Source organism: Larus michahellis, chromosome 1 (assembly GCF_964199755.1).
Source record: "Larus michahellis chromosome 1, bLarMic1.1, whole genome shotgun sequence".
Lineage (NCBI taxonomy): Eukaryota > Metazoa > Chordata > Aves > Charadriiformes > Laridae > Larus > Larus michahellis.
The window spans coordinates 68,753,351-68,776,511 of record NC_133896.1 but is presented as its reverse complement, the minus strand read 5'-3'; the positions used below and the strand labels follow the sequence as shown (position 1 = coordinate 68,776,511).

Genomic DNA, 23,161 nt, shown 5'->3' with positions numbered 1-23,161 from the left:
ATGACAGTGCTTGAAAAACACGCTGACAGGCATGTTGTAATGTCATACTGTTATTATCCCTTATATGTCTTCATTACCAAAAACCTGAAGTTTCCTCCTCATGATGGGATTCTACAAAACAACTATTCATTTTCATGTACTGGCTTTCACATCTCTTTTGTTCTAACCAGGTTTCTCAGACCACACTTGTTACTGTAATACCCAGCTACCTTCCAGCAGTGCATTAGGCAGTGCAGGTAATAATATCCATTATGGGCTGCTGCTTTGCTTGGCGTCTCCCTAGGGGAGAATATAGAGCCTATAGAGCCAAGTGCTTTGGTACAGCTGCCCTCAAGTAGGCATCAGCCACGTGCCAGACAACGAGGAGATACAGACTGTATATAGAAACTACTTAATATTCAAAGAAGATGCATACAGTACTTCAAGATAAACATACGGCTGTTACCACACGTACCTTCGGAATGCAGCTGAAAGAACTGTTCAATTACAAGCAATGAGAGAAGAAACAGCAGAAAGGATTTTTAAAAAGTAACTGTCAGAGAAGTGAAAGCTGTTGGAAGCATGGGAAGCAGAAAAGCAGCAGGAAAGAAGGGAACAAATCCTGAAGCAGGAGTGTTTGCACTTGGTTCAATAACATCCTGAAGTACATCCAAGGCATTACAAAACAGAGTGAGAAACAACATGGCAGATTAAAAGTAAGGGAAAATTATTTTATCCAGAGGCTTTGATCAGAAAGCAGTAAAAACACTGAAAGAGAGATCTAATTACAATGAAAGATGACCAGGAGAGGAGAGGTTGTGGTCACTGTCTGGTTTTGGGAGTGACAGTGGGGGAAATATAGGAGAATTTCCTCTAGGTTTAGAGCAACAAGGATGAAAGAACAGATTTGGAAAGCATCAATGCTTTAAAGTATTTTAATAGCAAATCCAACTACTGCCTCCTGTCACACAAGCTAACATATTAAATAATATCTGAAAAGTAGACTCAGCATTCATCTTTACTCAGGAGCTTAAAAGTCCTTTTAACTTACTACAGAATTTTTATTTAAGCATTTGTAGCTTCCTCTTTATAAAGTTTTAATACTGCTCTTTAATTCAAATATGTCTTAGAGGTTTCAGCAAAAAGAATCAGTTGAAAGGTTTCCCCTCAATTTGTAAAGATTTCAAAGGTAACTACAGCCAAATTAAAAAAAAAAAGCTTTAAGACCAAGAGTTTCCTTTCTGAACCTTCCACTTACAGAACAAAGCAGACTCTTCTGCATTTTCAAACAAAGGGTTTTATGAAACAGCATCTCGGCACTAAGGTGCCTCTCCTTTCATGGACCACGGAGACAGTCAAAGTGGAAGTAACAGACATACCTTAAATATACTAAGATTAATTTTATCAACGAAATATAACATAACCAGCATAAGCTATATGCTTTACTGTCAAACTGATAATTTCTGTCTTAACATTGATGTTATGTTTTCTTTTCAGGAGTTTCTCACTTCACAACAGGTAAGTTCAGTAAATGACAGAGTATGCATTCTTAAATGCTTGTTAAAAAAAAAATATCTACACCTTTGATCAGAATAAGTTCTGAATCAAAGGAACTAGTAGTGACTGAAACGTCATTAGGAAGTGACAACCCACTAAAACAATCTTGACAAACAACATTGTTTAACTGCTTGCCAATACAAAATAAAGAAAATGTTACTACCTAGGTTTATGTGAAACACAATCTATCAAACTTCTTTTATTCTGTCTCCCATTTATTTATTTAACTTCCTATATGCATAAACCTGTTCTGGAAGAAACATTTAGCTCCATCTGACTCCATGCAGTCCTTGACTTCTTAAAAACAAATAAATAGACAGAGGCAGCATGGGCCAGGTCAAACCTCCCATCTCTGCACTACCAGTGACTGACAACAACAGAAGCTTTAACATAATAGGGCAAAACTATTTAGCACATGAGATTGCTCAAGTCATTGCTTAGAGTTTATGCTGGTAAACACCACCTCACCCCTGTTTACTTCCACTTGCCTCCCAAAAAAAGCAAGCATAGGCTCAAATTCTCAAGATGGCTCAACAGAGATAATACATATCCATGCCTCCAAACTTCAAGACAGCTACTAGAACCATGTATTTGCTTAATAAATACCAATTGGCCCTGGCATAGCTCAAATTAAAACAGTAATATAATAGAAACAGCTTTGTTTCTATCAGCATCTCTTCACATTATTTTAAATGAATAAAATAAGAGGTGCATTATACTAAACATCAGGTTAACAGTCTGCATCCACGCACAAACAGCTGATTAACTAATTGCAAATACAGCTGCATATGTAAACAGGTACAGATGAATACGCAAATATTACCTTGAGTTGAAGGAGGAGGATGCTCCTGTGGCTTCTCTTGTGCTAAAAGTCCCAGGTAGCTGAGTACTACGTATTTTGTTTCATAGTGAAATCCTACAGGCACAGCAGTAGAGGACGCCATCGGGTTGGCTTGCAATGCGGCAGTGCTCTTATGGGGCACGTAGGGTTTCCTCCGGGTAACTGAGGAAGACTGTAAGGAAAGAATAGAGTGTTTTGTTTGGTTTTTTTATAAGGCTGCAATAGGTCATGAACTCATACATAACAAGGAATTATGTAATAATCGTGAAGCAATATCCAGGTTTTTGCCCTGATATCCTGTGCATCTTATTTTAATAAGAACTGTGCAGAGTAACCAACTGGCCCCCAATCCAGCACCCTGCCCGCCTGCTGCCAGCAGTGGCATTTCTCACTCCTGCTTGGAATACGTACTCCCACATTAAAGCAAATTGAACAGTTCCTCACCACGTGTCTGCCTCCTCATGCCTTCCAACTCAACCACACGCAAAAATACACATGTATTCATGCAAAGAGGTTTTGAGGGATTCTGACGACTTGGTTAACTACAATTTGAGGTAAAAAGTCAGGTTCTGAGCAGCTTCTCTTCCCCTAAGACTCCACTGAGTGTTTTCCCAATTCTCTGCTTTCTCAGATTCTCTAGTATGCTTAAAAATTTTAATGCAGAAAAAGTGACCACAGTTGCCTCGAATTCATTTTACAGTTCCAACAGCAATGGAAAACATATGGTCAGCAGAGGAAATTCCACATTCATTGTAGGGATTGGAAGAACAGATGGTTTTGTGTCCTGGATTTCTCACCCAGACATTAATACTTATAAACCACAAATCCACACCTAACAGCACCATCTGGCCAAAGAACTTCCCTGTTTTATCTGTTTTGGCACTTTTATCAATCATCCAAATAAGAAGTTTTTCCAATAATGAAAAACTAAGGTAGAGAGAAACTAAAAACAGCCATAAAGGACAAGGGGAATAAAAATATTTCAGAAGGCAACATGGAAGTGAGGAAAAAGCCATACAACAGATTGAAAGGAAGTTTCAGATTAATCAACATCTTTTAGCTCTTTATATTAGGAACAGTCTGGATAACTACTTCCAACGCACGATCTACTTGATGAATCAAATAAAAATATTTAAGCCTTTAAGATAAACTCTCAAAATTAAGTTCTCCATCACTTCCAACAACTATTCCCACACAAGTAGTAATCCACTCTTGGCCATCAGAATGGATGTCTAACTGAAAGGCATGCAAAAAAGTTCATGCTACAGAACAGCTACTTAACAGCTAGCAAAGGAGCTAGACAATTCAGTAGTGTGAGAGTGCATTTACATTTAGAAAAAATACTTAAACCAAGTTTAAAACTTAAAGTTATTTGAATGAGAAAAATGCTGTATACAGGGAACAGGAGTTGGAACATCTCAAGAGGGTTCCTGATTACATTCGAATGCCTTGGGACTGAGAGAGAGAACCAGGTTCCCAAATCAAATCTGCAAATGAAGCCTCAAGATTAAGAATAATAAAAATAAAAGGAGGAAGCAAAAGAAAGCATCAATCTGTCTAGCTACGCAAGATGTTTGGGCTAACTTCTAACCCCCCTCCTCCCTGGAATGGAATTCAGATTAACAGCAGTACAACTGGTTACTGAGGATAAACAGAACTATAACTGTGCTGTGGCATGGTTACTGTGTGAGTAGGTAGCTTGGCAAAGAAAAAATTATCTGTCGTACTAAAAGCTGCAGAAGTAATAGAGTTGGTGTAAAATTGGCTAAGCATTCTTTCCTTAATCTTTAGCAATTCTAGTTTCTGAAACGCACTCAGAATTGAAACAGGAGAGGACTCTTTCATGAAGACTATACTCTGGAAGCTCTGCCTCTTGCCATGTATTTCAAAATGTGTGAAATTCTTCACCAGAAAGATTCAGTTGAGTCTTTGCTACGGCTTGAATCGAAGTAGCTATTTATATAGGAAGGAACCAATGTCGAAACTTTGAGCCAACACTCATCCCTTTTCCCTTGGAGCAGTAATCCTACATTTCTGTCGCCTCTTCCATCCCAGAGTGCTCTACCGGCAATGCATCATGCTTCAGAAACATTAAGAAATTATAACAGACGATTAAGTACAGCTTTTGCACAACACGCAGTTACTCTTCAGCCACTTCCACAAACTGAGACTTTCATAAAGCAGTGAGATTTGAAAAAAATAACTGCTCAGGAGACTTTATGATCCTTTAACAATAGATCTGCTCTTCTGACCAGATCCCCAGATGCCATCACCACATCGCATCTTCACACCACCAGGTGTGAAAGATGCCATTCACCAAAAACCAAAAGCTCCCCAGTATGTTTCAGTTCTGGTTTGTTCAGTAGAGATCCACAGTCCTGAAACCAACACGCTTCTCGCAACGCCTACACAGTGAATGGGAGCCCTTCCAGACAACCTGAACTGATCTGTCCTGAAAGAATCAGTCTGACGGATGGTCCAGAGACGTCCAGACACTATGCTGTGGATCAAAGAACAAGGCTGAACATATAATAAAGGATATTCTTCAAAATATAATTCCAAATCAATGCAGAAAATGAAAGAAAAACCACAGTCAATCAAAACAAGCATGAGACTCCATACCAGCACAGTGCAACAGTGAGGGCTGATTCACAAAAATTTCAGCATGCTCAGCTCAGCACCTCTAGAGGGAGGAGGGGAAAAAAAAAAAAAAGAGAGAGAGAGAGAATCAGACCATGGCTTATTTAAATAGTGGTTAATGTTTCCCTGGGAAAAGAAAGAAGAAAAAATGCTTTGGATGAAAAAAAGTAATCACTTTGGTCAATATATTCTGAGAGGTAGTTTTATACTGAAACGAGAAGGGAGACTTAAGAACTTGAATGGAAGAAATATCTTCAGCTTCACATAAAAGAATGTCAAACTGGAAACGCACTTCAGAAACACTAGTCTACCTTTGAGAGAAGCCCACAGCACAGCAACTGGATTACTCATTTTGAATTGTGAATGACTGATTTTGTTTACAAAAAGAAATAGAGAAATATTGACTCAGATACTGTAAATATCTCAGAAAAGGCCATTTTTCAGGAATGAGTGGGATTAAAAAAGGACATGCAGCTTGAGAGACAAGATCAGGAGGAGAGCTTTCCATTACAGGAGCAAAATGGAAGAGAGTACAGAAACTGTTTAAGAGAATAAAACCAAAGGCTTGCATGGGAGATGTAATGGAGCAGAGGAAATAATGCATTATATGGACTATGCAAGCCTCAAAGCACAGGCAAAAGGGTTACTTCTGGTGTAACAGATTCACTGCAAGAATACTGCCTCTTAAAAAGATGAAGAGATCAAAATTATTACCAATTACTCCCTAGAAAAAAATTCACCTTCCTCACTTCTTGCACCCTTGGGGGAATAAAATACTACACCTGTTGAAGCTTACTTAGCTTGTTACTCCTCCGACCCTGCTGTCACTTGTTTCATGTGGGCTGAGCTGCTCAAGCGACCTGAGGAGTTCCAGCCAGACTGACATTTCCTCATGCAATCTGTCACATCCTAATCCACAGAAGAGTTATACGTTAGATAACGGGCAACACGAGTCTACCAATGAATACCCAGTGAATATAATCCCCTAGCGATGAGGCTGCGCTACGTTTTAGTCCTTACCTGCAAAATCCTACTGTGCACCAAGCTGCGTTTACCGTGCATCATTCAAAAGCCAAAATGCACTATGATACTGCCTGAAAGAACAGTTCGCCAGCTGACATTAAGATCTACCGTGCACCCCTTCGACTGTTGCAGCTCAGAGACTTGCCTTTTGCATTTAGAGCTGTAGCCTTACAAAGTATTTTGCTGCATGTTTATAAACAAAACAGTAGATGATCAATATTGCTACTGATTTCTAATGCACTAAAAACACAGGACCAGAAACAACAGCACAGTCACAGACTGCCTTCTTTTTATAAATAACACCACCACCACAGTTAAGTTCCACTTGAAAATGGAGTCAATCAAGGGCTGGACGCAGTTTCCCGCCACAGCCCAGGTTATCAAGCCTCACTTACCGGCCACAAACTTAATTATCCTAGATCGCTGCTCTAGCAGAATACTTCCTGCTGGCGAGGAGTTATTTCAAAGCACGCGTGGTCTCAGTCTGCAAGCATTCACCCAAGTATGGACAGGGAGATTTAGGAAGCAACAACAACAACAACAACAACAAAACGGTAGCACCAGAGTTCAAATCATTTTTAGGGCAGTATGCCACTGATCCAGTCACAGGTTTGGGTCATCCTCCTGATATCAATCTCTGCAACAGGTAACCACTCTCAGTTCATTCCAGCCTACAGCCTTACATTTATACGGTGCTCTTCTTCCAAATGTACTGAATTTCAAGGAGTTGCAGGTCTACAAAACCACACCCCATAACAACAAGACGGAAAACATTCAAGAGCTCTGCAACCTTACCAGAAGGCTTGTGTGGGGATTTTGGATGAGACTTGCATGTGTGGACTAGTTTAACCTTGCAGCACTTTGCCTCTGAAAACACTTCACGTAACAGGCAAGACTTTTGAAAGCACCCGATCGCGATCAACTTGGGAGATAAATTCCTGAGAGTACTTTTCCAGCAATATATGACGGTATGACTATGAGATTGTTTTTAATGAACTGAGAACTACTGAGTTCAAGCATGCCAATTCCTACTGGAAATGAATCAATATCGCACCCATTACTGATCCTCTAGTGGCACTTAATAGGTAGAAATACTGGAAAATACGATAGTCATTTATCTGGGCAGTGGTTTTAGTTGACCTTAGAGGGAAACGTAATTAAGTGAGCACTCTAGGCAAGCGGTTTGATTGTTCTTTTAGGAAGAAAAACAAGAACTGTGTGAGCTTTTGTTAAAGGTTCTCAATCCTTTCCAGCTTTAAACCGCCTTACCACAATATTAAGTCATGGCAAACCCAGCTTTCATTAACCACCTTTCATTCACTTTCTATTCGGAGTTGTAAGCGAGCGAGAGGCTGGGCAGGCGAGGCAGAAGCCCCCGGGCCACCCTCTAACTTTCCGCGGCGCCAGACAAAGGCCGAGCGCGGAGCGGAGGAGCGAGAGCCCAGCGTGAGCCGCTCGGTGACCACGGCGATGAATGAGATATTTATATCTGGGCGAGGAGCGGCCAGCAGCAAAAAAGCCGGGATGAGTCAGCCGGCGGGGTCCGGGCAGGCCGCAGCCCTGCGGCGGCGGAGGAGCCGCCGGTTCTCCTTGCCGCCGCCCTTCAGGAGCCGCCAGGGGCACAACCCCTGCTCCCACACGGCGGGGACCGGCCCCGCAGCCCGGCGGGAAGGTGAGGCGCCGGGGGCTTCCCAGTCGCTGGAGGGCCGCGTCCTTCAGCCCCGTCACGGCGGGGGCGGCGGAGGGGAGGTGGGGGGGAGGGGGGGGGGGGGGGTGGCAGCAACGGCCGCCGAGGGGCGTGTCCCCGCCGCGCCGCGCCCCGCCCCCGCGGGGAAGTTCTGCGGCCACCGACCCCGCGGAGCGCGGCCGCTGCCCCCTCCCCTCACTGGCGGCGGAAAGGGGGTGGGACGACACCGTCCCTGTGCCCGCTCCCCCCGCCCCCCTCCCGGCCGGTGGGGGGCGCGAGGGGAAAACAAATAAATAAACAAACAAACCGCCCCCCTCCCTCCCTCCCTTCCTCACCTGCGGGGGCGGGGAGGAGGAGGAGGAGGAGGAGGAGGCGGCGGCCGGTGGGGGGGGGCGGTGCGGTCCGGTCCGGTGGAGGAGCGGCGCTGCGCCGGACGGGTCCGCCGGGGGCGGTGGGAGCTCTGCCCTAATTTGCCGCCGCCGCCGCCATGATGGAGGGGCGGGGGAGGGGGAGGAGGGGGCATGACATCACAGCGGCGTGTGTCGCGCGTCACGGCCCGCGCCGGGCGGGCGGAGCCCGGCCAGGGCACCTCCCCCCGCCACGTGACTGCCCGGAGGGGGACTGTGGGGGCGGGACTTCCGCCGCGGCGGCGCGAGGGGAGGAAGCGTCCCAGAGCGGAGTCCCGACCGGTTTAATATCAATTCCGATCGCGCCCGAAATAACAGTAAAATGTTCTCGAGCCTCCCCAAATACAAGTCGATGCCCTGTGTCGCGACGTAACCGAAATATGAAAAAAAAAAATATTACAGAAGTTGCATGTATTTTTATAACAAGGTTTTTCGCATGGGGAAAACAAACAAGAAAAAAGGCACGTTAAAAATTAACGAAATAGAAACAAGCCAGGAGGAAGCGCGGGTATGCCAGGATACCACAATTAGACAGCGATTTGTAAGGAACGGTGCTGGTTTTTTTTCCAGTAAATGTAGCTGCAGAATGGAAACAGAGGCTTCCTGCCAGTCAGAATAAACAAATACTACTATAGTGTTATGAAGATCGCTTTAAATTTTGCCAGAAAGCAAACAGCGGAAGCAGCAACAGGGCTCTGGAAGAATCAGCACATCATTTGAAAACGGTCCTGAACGCTTCTGCGCCACAAAAGGTAGCAGTAATAATAATAAGGCTTTGAATTCCCTCCATGTATTCCTACAATGAAATGCTGTTAATCATGAAAGTAGAGCCAACCTGAGGGGCCCACCACAAGACCTGCCTCCACCCGACAGCCCTGACCCCCAGCCTCCCTGCTGCTCGTCTGTCCTGCTCCCTCCATCCTTCTGCTTCTCTCTTCGTGCTCCTTAACACTACCTCCCCCCGCACACATCGCAAGTGCAGGTTAAAAAGCCAGTTTCATCTCTCTCTGCCAATCCAAACCTGGAAAAACTGTGAGATTTTATAAATAGAATCACAGAACGGTTTGTGTTGGAAGGGACCTTAAAGATCACCTAGTTCCAAGCCCCCTGCCATGGGCAGGGACACCTCCCACTAGACCAGGCTGCTCAAAGCCCCATCCAGCCTGGCCTTGAACACCTCCAGGGATGGGGCATCCACAACCTCCCTGGACAACCTGTTCCAGTGCCTCACCACCCTCACTGTAAAAAATTTCTTCCCGATATCTAATCTAAACATATCTTCTTTCAGTTTAAAACCATTACCCCTCGTCCTATCGCTCCACTCCCTGATAGAGTCCTTCCCCAGCTTTCCTGTAGGCTCCTTCTAGGTGCTAGAAGGCCGCTATAAGGTCTTCCTGGAGCCTTCTCTTCCCCAGGCTGAACAACCCCAACTCTCCCAGCCTGTCCTCATAGGCGATGGAGCTTACTGGGGAAGCAGTTTCCACACCGAACAAGACATTACCACCAAACCCTTAAAACCACCACATGCCAGGGGAAGTTTACTCCCCTCCCTGAACTCAGGCTGAACTCTGACGCCTGAGGCCTGTCCCCCCGCCTCCCCGAGGCTTCCCCCCGCCCGGCAGAGCCGGCCGGACCCGGCTGCCTCACTCCGGAGCGGCTGCCGCCGGCGGGAGACGCGGAGGAAGCCCCCCAGGCCGGCCAGCCGGCCGAAGCGGGACTCCCCGCGGCAGGAAGGGGTGGTGCAACCCCCTCCACCCCTCACGGCAACCGCGGCCACAAGATGGCAGCCTACCGCGCGCAAGGACCCACCCCCGTGACTCCGGCCAGAGCTCAGTTTTCTATTGGTCCGGAGGAACCGGTGGGCGGGGCGCCGTGACACAGCGACAGCGGCACCAGCTGTGACCCGAACCGGATTTGATTCCGCTCGCGCTCGCCGACGGCCCCAACCGGCGTCCATCGAGCCCCGTTGCCGCCGCTGCCGCCACCGCCACCACCGCCGCCATGGCGCTCAGCGATGCCGACGTCCAGAAGCAGGTAGGGCCGCGGGCCTCAGCCCGAACGCGAGGGGCCCGGAGCGGGGCCGGGGCCGGGGCGCCACTTCCACACCGCGCTCGGCCCGGTCGGGAGCTGACAGGACGGGCCCGGCGTGAGGAGAGGCACTGAAGGCTGGGCCCAGGCGGCGGAGGAGGCAGCCTGCTTGCCCTGAAGCTGTGCTAGGTGTGGGGTTCGGGTGTGCCTGAGCTGAAGAGCCCCCCCCGGCTGGTAAAAGGCCAGTCGGAGCGGGAGGGGTGGTGACCGCTCTGGACCCTGCAACGGCAGAAGCGGCTGCAGCCAGCGGCGGCTGATTCACGTTTGAGTTGTGGAATAGGGTCTCCCTGCCTGCGGGCGGCACGGTGGTGCTCCGCTGTGAAAGCAAGGGGTGGTGAAGGGGAAAGATCTTCTCTGGGAAGCTTAGTGAGAAAGAGAAGTCTCTGAAGAGGGTGAATTTTTCCCTGGCAGGATTGATTGGCCACCCATGGGGACTTTGTTGAAGCATTTTGATGACATACTATAGCAGATTATAATGAGTTGCCTTTGTGCTATCAACAGTACTTAATTGCACTTTAAGGCAGAGAAATACGTTGTCTTAGATAAGTACTGTCTTTTTAGATGTCGCTTTCTAAGGACTTTCCGTCTCTTTTTTTCTTATAGTTATACTACATCTAATTAACTATAACTTACGTAGGCTATTCAACATTCTCAAATGCCTTTTTCACTTTTATATCCTAAGCAGAGTAGTGCAACCTGGGCTTCTCTTGCAATGGAAACTTACAACCCTGAAGTCTGACTGTGGACACTTCCTCCTGAGGCAGGACACTTTGTCCTTATTGACAGTAAACACTGCCCTTGCCTAAAAAAGCTGCTTTGAGCTGGGTTGAAAATGGCGTGCTGTGTTAAAGACTGCACGGGTCCAGTCCCCGCTGGTCCGTGGTGTTTCCTACAGGTGATGAGCAGATCAGCCAAGTTCCCTTTGTCCTTTGCATCGTAAGTGCTTCGTGTCTCACTTTCTCATTCAGTAAACATAGTCTCTTGGCAAGGAAGCATCCCATTGAAAGTAAAACCAGTAGGTTGCCTTTCTGCAAAAGGGAAATTGTAACATTACATTCTGTTGCCTTTTATCCACAAAACTTATTTGTTTTTTCCTGCCTCTTCCATGAAGATAGTAAAGCTGACATTGAGGTGGTCTTGCTCAGCCACCACGGACCTGAACTTCAAAGGTTAGTTCAGGATCTGTTGATATACTAAATACGTAATATGCTAATAGCGTTTCATATCTGCAACTTCCCTGTCATTGTTTTACACGCCTGAGCCTAGGGTGATCCTGTTAACTGGAAAAGAGAATGATGCTGATGGCATGACAGTTCTGCATGTATATGAATCTGGTATGAACTTGCCAACTGGTTCTCTGAACTCTTAACTACTTGCCATGGCACTTTGAATAGTTTTCATTTTGAAAACTATCTCTAATTAAAAATTTTTCCCATTGATAGACTTACTTGCTTTATTCTGTCAAAGGTGTTTAATAGATTGTTCCATCTAATCTGGCTAGTCGCTTCTAGTTAAAGCCAGTCTAATAGCTAGCACTTCCCATGGAAAGGGTAATCATAGTACTACTATAGGAAATACTACTATGCTAAAGTTATTAGCTTCATTTAAAATTAATCTCTCATTTAAAAGTACATATTTTTGTAAGCGTTATTAAAACTAAACCTATTTATCGATGTGAAAGTGTCACTTAGGATCTTTTTTTCATTTCTATGAGAAGCAAAAAGGGATTTCAGTACAACAGATTTTGAAGGAAATGACACTGTTCAGTCTGACCAGACTGGGATGCCATATTAGCTTGCTTCCACCTTATTCGTCTTCGTTATGCAGAGGACATTTCTTGAACACTCGGAACTGTTTAAAGTACTTTTCCAAAATTCAGAAACCAAACCAAACTGGAGGAAGTGTCTCAGTAACGTATGGGTTACTACTGCCATACAAAAGTTCTTAGTCTCCTTCAACAATAGGCTATTCAGCAAAATAATGTCTTTATTTTATATACGTCTCTTGTCATTTCACAAGTGCAGGTAGATCTAAAACTAGAACTAAAAGAAAAAAATGCTGATTTGATTTTGAGGATGTAGATATTGTTCACTTCTTCCACTGCACATGCTTAAAATCTTCCACTTGTCTGTTCACTTCTGGTTTTTTTCATCTATATGGGCATAGTGCTGTTCTGCACGCTAGCTCAGTTTTCACATTGGCACCTTTCTTATATCTTAAATCTAATATCTTAAAATATTTCATTTAACATGAGGTTGTATAAATAGAATCTTTCGTGCAAGTTTGTTCAGACCAGGTTGTCTGCAAAATGTGTTTCATCATTAAGTGCAAGCAAAAAGTCAGTCGGCTTTTATGGTCCGCTCAAATATATGGTTCACTCCATCTGCCCTTGGAAATGGCTACACCTGTTCAAAGTTGTAGTTTGGTTGGGCATAAGTCCTTATGGTCTGCCCCAAACGTGGACCTAAACTTAGGCCTAGTCGCAGAAAGACAAGTGATAAATAAGCAGAACTCAGATTGCTTTCCTTGTCTTCAGACTGTTGGACCTGAGCTTTTTTTAGTTTTTAGGTGTTTTTAGGTGGTTTCAAAAAGGTTCTTCAAGTAGAATATATTAGTGTATTCCAGGCTTTAAAGCAGCACGTGATATACTTGATATGGTCTTGATCAACTAGCGCTGCTGTCTGTCTCCTTCCCCAGCTCCTCCAAACTAATATGCAACTAGTTTATAAAGTCCTTTTGACTTGAACCATGTAGCAGTATTTTTTAATGACCTTGTAAATCTTTACAGAATTTATTACATTTTTTTCAAGAAAGATTTCTCAGGTGTGTAAAGAAACTTTTGGTTGTACAGATCTGACCAGAGTGGTCAGTAGCCCTTTGCTTTGCTTCACCCGTTATCTAGTGGGAAAGGCCCAGGTTCATTCAGATGCCATCTATGCCTGATGTAGAGCAGGGACTCTATGTTAATCTTCCGTGTTTCATCTGAATGTCATAACAAACAGGCTACTTTACTTTTAACTGTGTGAGGATTTTTTAATTTTTTTCTACTAATCCTAGGGGAAAAAAAGTTGTTCTCACTAGTGAAGAATGAAGATACCCAGCCTCACATTTATATAAATTTACCTTTGTTTTGGGGTTTGTTTGGTATAGTTGCATATCTAAAGTACGTTCTTCTAATGACAGCCAGTGAAACAGCATTATATAGACTTACTTGACAAAAAAAATCTAATTTCCTTGTAATCTATGTTAAGATGAATGGCCTCTTTGACCTGTATGCTCAATTATTTTTCCTTGAAAAACAACACTAGATTAATTAGTAAATGGATACAGAGAGGCCTAGTGTACAAATATATAAGTGCTTCCTCTCATCAAAGTCCTTTCCAACAGGAAATATTTTCTTTTCTCTCTCTCGTTACAGATCAAGCATATGATGGCTTTCATTGAGCAGGAAGCCAATGAAAAGGCTGAAGAAATAGATGCAAAGGTAAAAATGGCAGTTCAATGTCAGTGAGTGCAAAAGGAAAACTGCATCTGACGTCAAAAGGAAAACTGCATCTGACATCCTGTTTAGATAGTTGCAGTCAGAGCGGTCCTACAATACTTCTGTAAACTACAGCTTACTTCACATTTAGTTACTACATAGAAAAAATATTGCAACCAAATCAAGTTAGTATTTGTTAACTTTTGACAAACCAAAACAAGTTGGAGCTATTTTTTGGTCAAAGTTTTCTTAGTGGTTCTTAAATATAAATTGTTGTGGTTTTGGCCGGATTGGCCAATCAGAACAACAGATGGCCCTCCCCCCCTCTCTCCTCAGAGAGGAGAGGAAGAGATAAGGAGATTTATGAGTTTAGAAAAAAGAACTAAACTACTTTAATGAAATAATAATAAATAAGAAAATAGTAAATAATAATAGAATAATAAAAATTAAAGAAAAAACATATACAATATAAACAAAACCGTATCCAGCTCCCAGGATGACGATCGCGTCACCAGCAGACACAGGGAAAGTTCCAGACTGGAGTCAGCGATGGACAGGAGCTGAATTCCGGAACTAGAGTCAGGAATGCTCAGATCAGGATCAAAGGCAGGCGAACAGACAGGGTCCTCCTCAGATGTCGGCCATTGAAGAAAAAACAAGCCAGAGCCGCCTTGCCCCTTTGATCCCTCAGCTTTTATACTGAGCGTGATGCATATGGGATGGAATACCCTGTTGCTCACTTTTGGGTCACCTGTCCCGTCTGCTCCTCCCTGCAGGTGGGACCCCTCTACGCTTCTCCGCTTCCAACCCTCTAACGGGGCAAGCAGCAAAGTTAGCTGACCTTGGTTGTTATAGCAATAAGTCTAAGCAAGAGCCTCTGTGCATACCGTTCCTTGGTATAATCAGGTCTTATCACTCTCAGAGTGAACAGTTTCTGAGCAATGTGCTGTTAATTCCAGAATTTAGTCAGTTAGAAGAGGCCCAGCTAAAAAGTAAAATTACAAATCAGAAAATTGGTTCTGTTTTACCTCAAACTAAGACATAAATTTATTCATATGCAAGGTCACTCATTTTTTTTAAGCAGTCAGGAGAGCTGAGAGGTAATGTGAATAGACTGGATGAAGTGGAACACCTTCCCCCACCTCCTATACATAACTTGGCATCACTGAGGGTTAAAGGAGTTCTCTGCATAATTATGAATTCTACTAAGGTTTGTCTTAACAAGCAATTACTGTAAGGTTTGCTTTTAATTTTTGCTTTACTTCCATAGTGTGTTAAGGCAGAGAGATTAGTAGTAAATTAAAGCAATAATGCTAGTAATCTTGCACAAGCGTTCGTACATGTACAAAATGATAAAAGATAAACTGGTTGAATTATGTTGGTGAAAGTTTCTTTGTAAGCAGGTTCATAACTATACCTAAACCTGTGTAGCCATCTGCAGACTTAATTCTAGATGTGATTTAGTAGGTATCCTGAGGAACTAAAACATAACTATATATTTAAGGCATGAGTTGAATTATTTGCAGAATTCTTCACTTAGGTTAAGCCACAAGAGACTGAGTTTAATATTAACCTGGTAATAGAATATAGACATTTACTAAAGAAGGATTAATGGTGCCTTACAACCCTAACAGTCTTCATTATACCAATACTGAAATATCTTGTTGGCATTGGACTCAGCATATGTGTTACTAATAATATTTAATCTTCCTTAAACATTTAGATCTACAAAACACTATTTAATCAACACTAAAGCAGGTGTTCCTGATGGTTTGCAAACAAAAGTCAGAAGTTGAGGTTGGGTTCTCCAGTATAAATAGGAAACCTTGCCATATGTTTTCACATGCTGTCTGGCTAGGCTTTAGAAAAAAAAAATAGCTATACTGTCACTCTCCTTGTGTAAGAATTGCCTAAAGTAATGAAGTTTGTGGACACTGAGGGCTGAGTAGCTTGTTTTAGGTAGAAACTCTTGTAGCCAGAAAGGAGACCAATTCTACAAAACCAAAACAGACCTGAAGCTCAGATAAAATGAGTTTTGCTTAACAGTATATAATATATAAATTTGGTAATTTTGTGCCTGAGGAATAAATACTGCAAGGAAAATCATGTCAGTCAATGATAAAATAAGCTGTGTCTTAGTTAGCAATGTTATAGTTCAGCAGAAGACATCCTGAACTCCCTTTGACTTGAGTACTGGTTGAAATGTTTTGTTTACATGGAACCATAAATTGTATCATCCTAGCTTACCTATGAATGTGCTCTGAAAGCATGGCTGTTTCATTTTGATTCTGTTTTTTTCAGCCCATGGAATCAATTTCCACTTCAGTTATTTAATTTTTACTATAGGCAGAAGAAGAATTCAACATTGAGAAGGGTCGCCTTGTTCAGACACAGAGGCTGAAAATCATGGAGTATTATGAAAAGAAGGAGAAACAAATTGAACAGCAAAAGAAAATGTAAGTTGCTTAGGTTAGATGGCTGACTTTAGAGCTTGAGCTCTCATTTTATTGCTAATTTTATACAAAACACTTTTTCCCTGGCAAATAGGCACATTGTAGCCAATATATGTAGTTTTAATTATAAGTTTCTAGTTTTTCCTGGGGAGAAGTCTCAAAGGTGAGCTACAATAAATAGTATAACTGTTAGTAAGTGTGGTGAAAGAATCTTTCAGATTTCAAGTTAATGCCTAGAACTCTACCCTGGTCTGTTACTCTAGGACAAATGTTCAAGTTGGGTTTAGTTTTGGTGGGTCTTTACTGAAGGACGGGCTTCTACCTTCTAATCATTTGTGAAAGTTCAGAAACAGCTTCAAACAGGTGGGCAGGCTTTCTTATTACATGTTGTAGTATTGTTATCTTTAAATGTAAAGTATTTAGTCAAATCTTGCAATTCTTCTGTCAAAGTCTGATGGATTGATTCAACTTTATCATGCAACTTGCAGTCAGATGTCCAACTTGATGAATCAGGCAAGACTGAAGGTCCTCAAGGCAAGGGATGACCTTATTGCAGTGAGTATCTCTGTGGTAAAGACACAGAGGTTCTATTCCTACCATCTGTTAGGAAATGTTCTTAACTGTTCTCTAACGGAAAATATAATTTGTGATTGAGTGGCATTTGCTTCAACATACAAAAATGGGTTTCCCAGCAGCTCTGAAAAGTCATTAAGGCTCAGCTTCAGTAGTCTGCTTTAGCTTATTTTCATAGTTTCTGTTACCCGCTCTTAGGGAAACACAGTTCTCTGCCAGGAACATTGCAGGCAGCGCTATATCTATCATTTGGACAACAGCTTATTCTTTTAAAGAGCAGGAATTCTCTCTTGCATGGATGGTAGAACTTTCGAGTTCTGTTTGCCTGAAGCAACATTTATGTATTAAATCTGGTATGGCTTAAGCAAGTAGGCTTAAAACACCACTAACTGGGTTTTTCCGTCTCCTTTAGTGGCCCCTAGTATTTAAAAAGGTTTGCTTCTTGTTCTAGTGGGTGACTAGTCTGTGTGTTGACATATAGGGTGAGTAATCATTGACTAGAGCAGGCTACGTTTAGTCTTAGTTTGGGCTTACTATGTTTATCTTACACCAAGTGTAGTGTATTCTCATTCTTGCTCATTATACAGCTTGCAGGTGTCCTATTGTCTCTTACCCCGTCTCAGGAACAGTTTGTATGTTCCATATTCTGCTAGATGGTGCTATTGAGCTATTGGAAAAGCTGCCAGACCTGTAGAAGTCAAAAATAAAAAATTGGGTAAAGTTGCTCGAGTTAATGCTACCATGAAAAAGGGGAGTTAGCAGAAGAAAATCAGAAGTTTGTTGATTCTTTAAACCTGGTTTTGAACTTTAGATTGTATTCACAGAAAGGAGGAAGGTGGGAGGCTAAAGAGCTAACTCTATTGTGATAGTCTCTGCTGGGTAATCTCTTCCTCATCTATCAGCTGACTCAACCTCATGCTTCTGAGTAATGCATAACCCTCTTCCTCATTTTAAAACATTTAAAGTCACATGCTGCTAGCTCTTTCTTCCCTTATCAGATCTATGGCCTCTTTCATGAACAAGAGAGATGAGCAGTTCCAGAAATGCTATGTTACTCTAGGGTGGACAATATAACTATTGTCCTGTGACGTTAAATTGTGATAGCCTTATATCCTAGGACTGATTGTGTTAACATGCACTCTTCTTTTAAACACTATGAGGCAGGACAGTAAAGAAAGGTTTATACTAACTCATACAATTTCTTTATCTGAAGTAATTATGATGGTTCTGTTCTAGGAGCTGTGTTTGAATTGACTCAAATTTTTAAAAAATTCAATCTTGTCTGAAATTGATTTGCTGAATAAAGATAATCAAACCCAGCTACTTCAAATTAAAAATAAGCTCTGACTTTTAAATTTTAACTTGCATTTACTTACAATTAAAAAATATCTAACCTGAATATTGTTTGATAAAAAGATAGATTAGATTTCTTTGCTTAACCACAAAGCTGAAAAAAATAGTTATTTGGGCAACTTTATTAGTTACATTAGGTAATGATTTACAAACTATTTTAGTTTATTTGTTTGAATTAATATTCTAAATACTATCCTTTTACTACTGAGGGCTCCCTTTTTCATGAAAAAGGAATTCTTGTCAGGCTATAATGGGTTCAGATCAGGGCAGGGAGTAAGGAACTGTTTGGAAAGGGTATTGTGCCATGCACAGAGATGAAGGTCTAGCTTGGATGAACACCAGCTGGAGTGTACGTTTACGTGTTGGCAGGGTGTGATAGCTATAATAGGAGTACAGAAAGTTGGTAGGCATGAAACCAAATGCCAAACAGATGGGCTCTGCTGATCTGATTTCTTCTGAATGTAGGATTTGCTGAATGAGGCCAAGCAGAGACTTGCCAAGGTGGTGAAGGATACTGCCAGGTACCAGACACTGCTGGATGGACTAGTTCTACAGGTAAATATTTAAATTGTAACAAATAGATGGTCACAGCCCCATCCTCCTAGGTGTCTTTCTTCAAACATAACCCACTGGAGGTTGCAGTTGTGTTGAAGTCTAAATTGAATGTTGGCTGGCTGATCTTTGAGTTTTAAACATCACTTATGCTGTATCTTTCAGTCTTGGATTCTGAGCAGATAAGGCTGCAGCTTATTTTGAGGTGTAAAACCTGGTATACCAAGCAGCAGTTCCATTATAACAATAACTGCAGATGCATGCACATACACTGTAACATGCACGTTTAGGGTGCACATTTTAAGCTTCTGCAGTAATTAGTTGGATCAAACGCACCTTTGGCAAAAGCTGTTTCTCCAAACCTGTAAGTCAATAGTTATCTGCTTTTAAAATCTTTTCGGCAAGTCCTGGCTGTAAGTCCTGGCTTTGACAAATTTACTGTAGTATGACATGCATCTGTTACAGACATACAAAGCAGAAATCAAAGCTTTGCTGAGCTAGAATACCGTCCTCTTGCCCCAGAAATTAACTACTGAAAATCCAGTAAGCATTGGCCAGGGTCAGTCGTGTGGCCACTAGTGCCACCTTCTGGTATGAATTGGTCCTGTTACTATAAACTCAGAGAAGCCAGCTGTCCTGTCTGCAGTTTGATGGTAGTTTTCTTAACAGTGTTTCCAACCAGCTTCTGCTTCCCATTCAGTGTTATTTCCTTGTCGCACCTACGTCTGGTATTGCTGTACATCAGACAAACCTGTCTCACTCTTGCAAGCCACATCTGTCTTGGCTCATTATACTTGATCCAGTGAGGGACCCGTACTCATCAGTACTCACAGTTGGACTCGGTGATCATTGTTAGGTCGCTTCCAGCTGTAACTAAACCTACCTATTCTATTCTCATGGATTACTACAGGAACTGCAAGGCAGGAATTATTAGAATGGGCATCTGAAACCACTGCATATTTTCTCTAAGAGCTGCATAGGATAATGTCAGCTTGGCTGCATGCTCAGTCTACTTAGACAGCAATGATCCTTATGTATACATATACATTGTCTAGGCAACTCAATCCTATGATACATACGTTTAGTTGCACTTGAGTTCCAAACTCGAAGCTCAGAAAGAAACATAGTTGTAGGCTCTTTCCCAGATACAGGCGCTGTCCTCTCAGAATGTCTATGTGAGGTGAACTTGCGAGCAAAGAACTAAATAAGAAGCTAATATTGTCAGGTTTTAGTTTTCAAACTGATCAGCTCCTGTCCTTTCCTGGTGTTAAATAATTCTAAGACAATTAACCATTACAGTATCAGAAAGTAAACATTTTATCTTGTGCAGGGATTCTACCAGCTGCTTGAGCCCAGAATAGTTGTTCGGTGCAGGAAACAGGATCTCCCCATGGTTAAGGTAAGAAACCTGGAATAGTTTGACAGTATCCTGCTCACGAAGCCTGGGACCTGACTGCAAATATTTGCAGCTCAGATCTCGTCTGTGTGACATGAAAACAAGCTTTACTTACTGCACTTCAGCTGCAGATACAATGTAAGAGAGCAAGTACGCTTGTCAAGTTGGGGATCATTGGCTTCCTTGGATATTAGCTTGGGAAACTTTAGACATTGCTACAATATTAAAAATAATAATTGGTTTTGGCTCAACAGCCATACTGAAATACATTTGCTTAATTAAAAAAAAAAAGGGAGGGGGCCTCATCCTTTCATTTTATTACTACAAATGATTGAGTGACCATGCCAAGTGGTGCACTAGCATTTGTCAATGCTAATTGGAGGTTTATCTTGTATCCTAGACTGCTGTACAGAAGAGCATTCCCATCTACAAAAATGCCACCAAAAGGGAAGTGGATATTCACATTGACCAAGACAACTTCCTGCCAGAGGACATGTAAGGGAAATGGGAGTCTTTTATACAGAGCTCTAACTTAATGCAACTTTTCAAGCCACATCTCCTGCTAGAACAGTCTCAGAAAATTATGTATGGAATATCCCCACAGTGTGTCTGCTGCAGTTCTAGTGGAATTTAGGACTTCTTTGTGTTAATCAAGCAGAGACTCTGCAGTTTCCTCCAGAAAAGCACTGTCTCAATAAAAAATGTCAATAAAAGTTTTGTGCAACCTCCAGCCTGATTCGCAGTAGTGAAGTAGAGAATAACTGTTGGTAGAAACTTAAACTTACTGGTCTTTTAAAGAGAGAGAATACGGATGTAGCCATGCTTTCTTTCTCAAGATGAAGCAAACTGAGTCATAAGGTGCTGCAGGATGGAGTTTGTGTCTACTATGTCTGCAAGGCTCTATTTCCATATAGCATGATAAAGAACATGGCACAAAGCTGTATATTCTGATAGTCAGCTATCTTTACGTATGGGCCAGCAAACACTTTTAGCACTCTTCCTCACATTCCAAAATCTGAAAGCTGTCTATTAATAAAATACGGAGTCTGAAGCTGTTTAAGTGACACATTCCATAGCTCTGCTTGTATTTAGATCATGCTAACGAAGGCCCTTGTATGTAGCTGTGGTCTCTGATAACTCCAAAGATACTTTGCACTGCTGCCTCACTGGATCACTTTGTGCTGACTCCTATTAAGACATGATCAAAAAAACTTTTTTTTTTTAAAGACAAAAAACTTATATGTGTATCTGACTTGCTTATAAACGCTGATTTGGGATAATCTCTCTGCCACATTCAGACTTTGAGTTGTACCATGTATTTCACAAATCACTTTTTTTCCCTTTTCTAGTGCTGGAGGTGTTGAAATCTATAACAGCGATGGTAAAATTAAGGTTTCCAATACCCTGGAAAGTCGTCTGGACCTTGTAGCCCAGCAGGTGAGTTTTTCTAACAGCCAAGGTGAACGAGGTATAATTAACTAGTTTTGTCTTGTAATTAAATCCTAGTGTTTGCAATGTGTTATCCCACACACTGTTGTGACAGTTCAGATTTCAATGTGGATGACAAGTAAGAAGTTATTTTTGAAGGGAAAGAAGCAAATTACCTACTGTTTGTGCTTCTGTACAACAAACATGGCTTTTCCCAGAATGATCCCTTTTGAATTAAGCATGAGCATAAAACTCTAGAAATTATGATACTGAAAGACTTGTTATGACTACACTGCAGTCAAGATGTAGAAGTGTTGAGGCTAACTTGAATTACTGAAGCTGGCTTGAGTACTAGAAACTTTGACTGAGACCTGTTGTACCTTAGTGGAAAAAACTAGCTCTGGCATCTCTTTCTTATGCTGTAGTATAGGTAATCCTTTAAGTCTATAGAGTAGCTGGCAATCTGATCAGCTAAAGGCTTCAGAAAACTCAAATGAATTAACTTCTTAATTTTGAAGCATAACCTGGCTGTCACATAGTGCCCCAAGTGAGGAACGTACAGCAATTGTATTGCCGGTTGCATGTAACTGATGTACTCTTTCTCAACAGATGATGCCAGAAATCAGAGTGGCTCTCTTTGGTGCTAATGCCAACAGGAAGTTTTTGGACTAAACCTCTATGAGAGAAGGTGGGATCTGTTCCACTGCCATACTAAAGGGGATGCAAATGCATCTGCTAATTTAAAATCTTGAAATATAACATTACTGTGTCATCCAATATCTATTCTTCAATGGAATAATTTTGCATACCTGCTGTGCTTAGTCTCTCTACTTGTGATTAGAATGTATTGCTTAAAGGATGCGAAGACATACATATTCATCCAGAAATGACACTAGAAAATGGAGGCGTTTGGGCTCTTGGCTTTACTTGCACTGTTATGGCTCTATAAGGACAAGCAGTCCATTAAGGGTCACTGTCTTTGCTTTGGCCACATCTCTTTCAAGTTGTCTAATCTGTGAAGTAAATTACTACGCTACCGATGGGAAATCCCTTTTTAGTTAAGGTCTTCAGTGTTACAGAGGGCATGCATTCCTTCCCAGGGTTAGTTGCTTAATTCATGTTACTTGGTCAGGCATTTTTCTGTTCTGTATATGTGATTATAAAAAAAAAAAAGCCTGAGCCTGTAAAGCTTTATTTATTAAAATAAAAATGCGTGTGTGTATGGAGTTCTCTGTAGCTTCTCTCTGGGGGATCGGCAGCAGTATTTGAAAAGTGGGCTTGTGTGTATAAGGACTGACTACTTGAGGGCTGTGTGTAATGACTGTTCTGTGATGCTAGAATTCGAGTGCATGGAGTACTGTCAAGCTATTGCTTGAGCAGCACTGGATTGTAGGCAAGCCTTTTGAATAGGACTCTAGGATGAGCTTCATTCTTCCTAAAAAATGGGTCAGTAGTTTTACTAGCTCAATCCTCTTTCATAAGAGAGAGCTAGAGTAACAACTGCGCTACTTTTCAGTTACAGGTTTGTTGCTTCCGTGCAGGAGATCCAAACCATACCCCTGTACTAATTACATTTCAGGACTTGAGGAACAACAGCTGACTGTGTTGCAACTATTTTCTCTATTGTTAGAGTAACTATGAAGTTAAATAACAATAGCATACCTATATTCATTACCTAATCTGTTAAATTTTACTAACATTTA

The 23,161-nt window shown here is 42.1% G+C and overlaps 2 protein-coding genes across 2 annotated transcripts in view; one reads left to right on the top strand and one right to left on the bottom strand.

Annotated features, from left to right (window-relative positions):
• Window positions 1-8,285, bottom strand: part of BCL2L13 (BCL2 like 13) — a 41,316-nt gene extending 33,031 nt beyond the window's left edge. Inside the window, exons 1-2 of the mRNA XM_074584950.1 lie at window positions 8,063-8,285; window positions 2,360-2,549 (exon numbers count right to left, since the gene is read on the bottom strand). Coding sequence (XP_074441051.1) covers window positions 2,360-2,480 — 121 coding nt within the window. The 5' untranslated portion in view covers window positions 2,481-2,549; window positions 8,063-8,285. The remainder of the gene's footprint in view (window positions 1-2,359; window positions 2,550-8,062) is intronic.
• Window positions 7,567-22,684, top strand: ATP6V1E1 (ATPase H+ transporting V1 subunit E1). The gene is made up of 11 exons (XM_074584964.1): window positions 7,567-7,712; window positions 8,705-8,886; window positions 9,987-10,168; window positions 13,641-13,706; window positions 16,050-16,159; window positions 16,645-16,711; window positions 18,548-18,637; window positions 19,965-20,033; window positions 20,431-20,525; window positions 21,380-21,467; window positions 22,068-22,684. The coding sequence occupies exons 3-11, from the start codon at window positions 10,136-10,138 to the stop codon at window positions 22,128-22,130; spliced, it is 681 nt and encodes a 226-aa protein (XP_074441065.1). The 5' UTR covers window positions 7,567-7,712; window positions 8,705-8,886; window positions 9,987-10,135; the 3' UTR covers window positions 22,131-22,684.
• The last annotated feature ends 477 nt before the right edge of the window (window positions 22,685-23,161 follow it).